General features: G+C 38.3%; 1 protein-coding gene across 1 annotated transcript; it reads left to right on the plus strand.

The window, feature by feature from the left end:
- The first annotated feature begins 1,227 nt into the window (after positions 1-1,227).
- On the plus strand, positions 1,228-2,160 carry LOC142450899 (olfactory receptor 6C4). The gene has a single exon (XM_075552836.1). The coding sequence runs from the start codon at positions 1,231-1,233 to the stop codon at positions 2,158-2,160; it is 930 nt and encodes a 309-aa protein (XP_075408951.1). The 5' UTR covers positions 1,228-1,230.
- Positions 2,161-4,342: the final 2,182 nt, after the last annotated feature.

Below are 4,342 nucleotides of genomic sequence, written 5' to 3' on the forward strand. Positions count from 1 at the left end.
ATTCTAAATATATACAAATTATGGATTAAATATATACTTTGCCAAATTTTCTTCCATATGGATTATGACTTTATCTACAAAGAAATCTTATTATAAAAATATGTGTATCCTTACAGGCCATCAATATAGGAGAGACAAACTTGAGATGATAAATTGTCATCTTTAGTTGCATTCAAGACCCTTTAAAACACTAATATCTACTCTGAGATGTTGCCTATGGATCTTCAAGATCTCTATCCACTGTGATAGATCCTAAATCAGTGCTTGGGAAACTCTAAGTTTGGCCAAGAAAATGCCAATAATGTGTGATTTAGTGAGCCTAATATAATTAGACTGAGCTTAATCCATCTAAACCCTAACCCATCATAATACAAAATAAAATAATAAGGAACCAAAGATCTAAAAATCCTAATGGCCCAATTATGAACTTGTCCTAAAAAAGAAGCAGAGGTGTCGAAAAAGAATCTACTTATGGCTACCAGGTCTTCAGTATGCCCCGTGTAGGGACAATTCTTACTACTTCCTGAAGAAGAGAAGTAGGGGCCTTGAACAAAAGTATCTACATTAGATAGATGGTGAATTAGTAAATACGGGGGAAAGATAGGGAGAAAAGAAAAGCACAGAGAAGGAAAGCATGCGGAGATTTTCTACCAACTGTGCAGTAGTAGAGATGAATAATGAAAGGTATTTGACTGTGGAGATTTCATATGCATTGTGGAAGAAAATGGTAAGCTTAGAACCTTTTTCTAAAAATCTTTTTAGTAGTTACTCTGTAACGTATTTTTGACAAGCCTTAGCAGCATACTGGTTTGTAGCTTTGCTATAAACTCAAAAACTCTGTGGTTTGAACCCACCAGCTGATTTGCGGAGAATGGATGTGACAGCGTCCTTCCATAAAGATTTAAAGTCTAGGAAACTCTAAGGGACAATTCTATGTTGTCCTATATGGTCATAACTAGAATCAAATGAATGGCAATGGGTTTTCTCTGTTTTGTCAAAAAGCAAGAACTATGTCCAAATGAGGAATTAAGAGTTTGTTTGTTTGTTTACACAGAAGACCTTGGGCTTCTAAGGAGTCAAGTCTAACGGGACACTGATTGGACCAACTGGACAAAGATTCACAAAAGTTGATTCTGTTGATGACTGTCAGCTTTCTCTCTCCCTCCTGGAGAGTCTCTTCGATTTTCCTCACTGACCTCACTTTCTCTCTAGAGCTACTGAAGGTCAACAATGAAAAATCGGACCACATTTGCTGAGTTTATCTTGTTGGGTCTCACAAATAAACCTGAATTTCAGGTAGTGATATTTATCTTTCTGTTCCTCACCTACATACTAAGTGTCCTAGGAAATCTGACCATTATTACCCTTACTTTACTAGACCCCCATCTCCAGACTCCCATGTATTTCTTCCTACGGAATTTCTCTTTCTTAGAAATGTCCTTCACCTCCATTTTTATCCCTAGATTTCTGACTAGCATGACAACAGGAAATAAGGTTATCAGCTTTGCTGGCTGCTTGACTCAATATTTCTTTGCTATATTACTGGGGGCAACAGAGTTCTACCTGCTGGCCTCTATGTCTTATGACCGGTACGTGGCCATCTGTAAACCACTACATTACCTGACTCTCATGAGCAGCAGAGTGTGTATACAACTAGTGTTCTGCTCCTGGCTCGGAGGATTACTAGCTATCTTACCTCCAATCATTCTCATGAGCCAGGTGGATTTCTGTGTCTCCAATGTTCTGAACCACTATTATTGTGACTACGGACCCCTCTTGGAACTTGCCTGCTCAGACACAAGTTTCTTAGAATTGATAGTCATCTGCTTGGCAACCGTGACTCTGGTGGTGACTCTGGTGCTAGTGACCCTTTCTTACACATACATTATCAGGACCATTCTGAGGATCCCTTCTGGCCAACAAAGGGCTAAAGCCTTTTCCACTTGCTCTTCCCACATGGTTGTTATCTCCCTCTCTTATGGCAGCTGCATGTTTATGTACATTAATCCCTCTGCGAAAGAAGTCGGTGCTTTCAACAAAGGAGTAGCTGTGCTCATTACTTCGGTTACCCCTTTGTTGAACCCCTTCATTTACACACTAAGAAATCAGCAAGTGAAGCAAGCCTTCAGGGATACTGTCAAAAAATTTGTGAGCTTTTAATTTAAAAACAATACATTACGATGAAAAAAAAATCTTTGACATAATAAATACATATTGAATTTCTACTATATTTCAAATCCGTAAGGATAAAACCATGAAATTCAGACATCCTAATTTCAAGGACCTGAAATTTAGTGTGAAAGAAAAGTACAGAAACTGAAAATATGCGTGATATGTTTCGAACAACATAAACTCACTGGCAGCTAATCAATGGTGAAACTAGAGGGCGGGTTAGAACTGCCCCTATGAGCTCCTAAGACAATGACTGTATCTGAGAGTAGAAAGCCTTGCCTTTCTACACTGGAACTGCCAGTGGTTTTGAACTGGAGACCTTTCAGATCACAGCCTGAAGTGTAACCACTGTGCCACCATGGCTTACACATTCACAAATAGTAAAATGGCCTGGTGTTATTAGAAAGTTCTTTATTTCGTAATACAGAGTTCATTGGATATTGGCGAAGGAAGAGATGGTTCTAAGGAAAAGGTGATCTTATCAGTATCACTGAGAGCAAGACAGACCCCCTGCTTTTCAACGTGGAGCCTGGAAATTGAGCGGCCATGAAAGTGTCGATGTATTGTATTCTTTTCTCCCTTTTCCCTTACCTTTCAACTCCTACCCTTCCATGCGTCCTGACGCCAGAGGGGAAAAATAAAAGCCAGACATTCAGCCTCATTTTCTCCAAAGCAGTAGGCATTACAAATGATGATTTTTGTCCTTGCCCATGTCTGTTTCCTAGAGGTTAAGGTTACTTAGAAGCAGCAGCCCTGTGGCACAGTGGTTCAACGCCTGCTTGTAACAAAAAGGTCAGCAACGTGAACCCAACAGTCACGCAACAGGACAAAGGTGTGGCAGTTTGCTTCCTGGAAACCACGTAGGGCAAGGATTCTAATCTGGAGCAATAGAGCACTTTTTACTCCACAAAGACTTGTTCTCGAAAAGTGCTTATTGACTCGATGACAGTGAGCAAAACCGATACTGACCCAGAGGGTTGCTGTGAGTCAGAACTGACTTGACCTCACAAGGTTAGTGATGACATAAGATCTCGCCTTTTCCTGGGTAATTTGGGATTTTTTTCCCCTGTAATACCTTTGTTTTCATATTTTTGTTTTCCTCTATTAGTTATTAGGAAAGATAAATTCTGTTAACTAACTCCATTCTTTTAACTTTACCCAAAATCTTTGCTTGAGATTTTAGCATAAACAATGAACTGGGTTTCATGAAAAAGAAATTAATTTGAATATTGATGCAGTTTGTTATGTAGTATATTACAAGTTATAAAACTTGCCAAACAACTGGGTATAGACTACCAAGAACAGTTTAATTGAATAGGTAGTGATAGGACCTCAATTTCAATGGAACCAAGGATATTTTTGAAAATCTGATTACTTGTACATAGTTCTGTAATATAATCATGAATTTTAGGTACTGGTTAGAGTTTGGGGTGCAAGTGTAATGTGACCTGGTATGTTCATACACTTTGAATGTGGAAATTTGTTGAGCAGCATGGCACTTCTTTTTTTTATTTTTAATTGGGGCTCATACAACTCTTATCACAATCCATACATACATCAATTGAGTAAAGCATCCTTATACATTCGTTTCCCTCAACATTCTCAAAATTTGCCTCCACTTGGGTTCCTGGAATCAGCTCATTTTCATTCCCCCTCCCCATCGTCGCCCCCCCCCCCCCCGCAGCATGGCACTTCTAAAGCAATTAAGGAGAAAGCTGGATGTCTATTCAAGAAAGTAAATGTTTAAAACCAATACAAATATTGAAGAAGGTATAATATTTAGAATAAGAGATCTTTAAGTAAAGTCACTGCCATTTTGTATATCTGAGTTTGTTTCATAACTAAACTGGAGGCTAGTGATGACTTCCAATTCACTCCAACTTCACCAAGCGACTTTTAAAATGATAAGGAAATGTACTTAAATAGTCACACCTGAAGGACTCATTAAGTCCTACAAGTCCACGTTTCTGCCGAAACCTAAAGTGAAGTGGAAGACAATGCATCCAGTGAATTAAAACAGAGTGATTGGGTATAGTTACTTCATCTTTCTAAGACTCACATTTCTAATTTCTATAATATGTTTTATGTGTATTTACCATAAAGAATAATTTTAAATATTGAATAGGGCAATTGATGCAAATTCTTACAAAAGACTCAGTACTTATTCAGT

This window comes from Tenrec ecaudatus, chromosome 6 (genome assembly GCF_050624435.1).
Source record: "Tenrec ecaudatus isolate mTenEca1 chromosome 6, mTenEca1.hap1, whole genome shotgun sequence".
In the NCBI taxonomy this organism is placed as follows: Eukaryota; Metazoa; Chordata; class Mammalia; order Afrosoricida; family Tenrecidae; genus Tenrec; species Tenrec ecaudatus.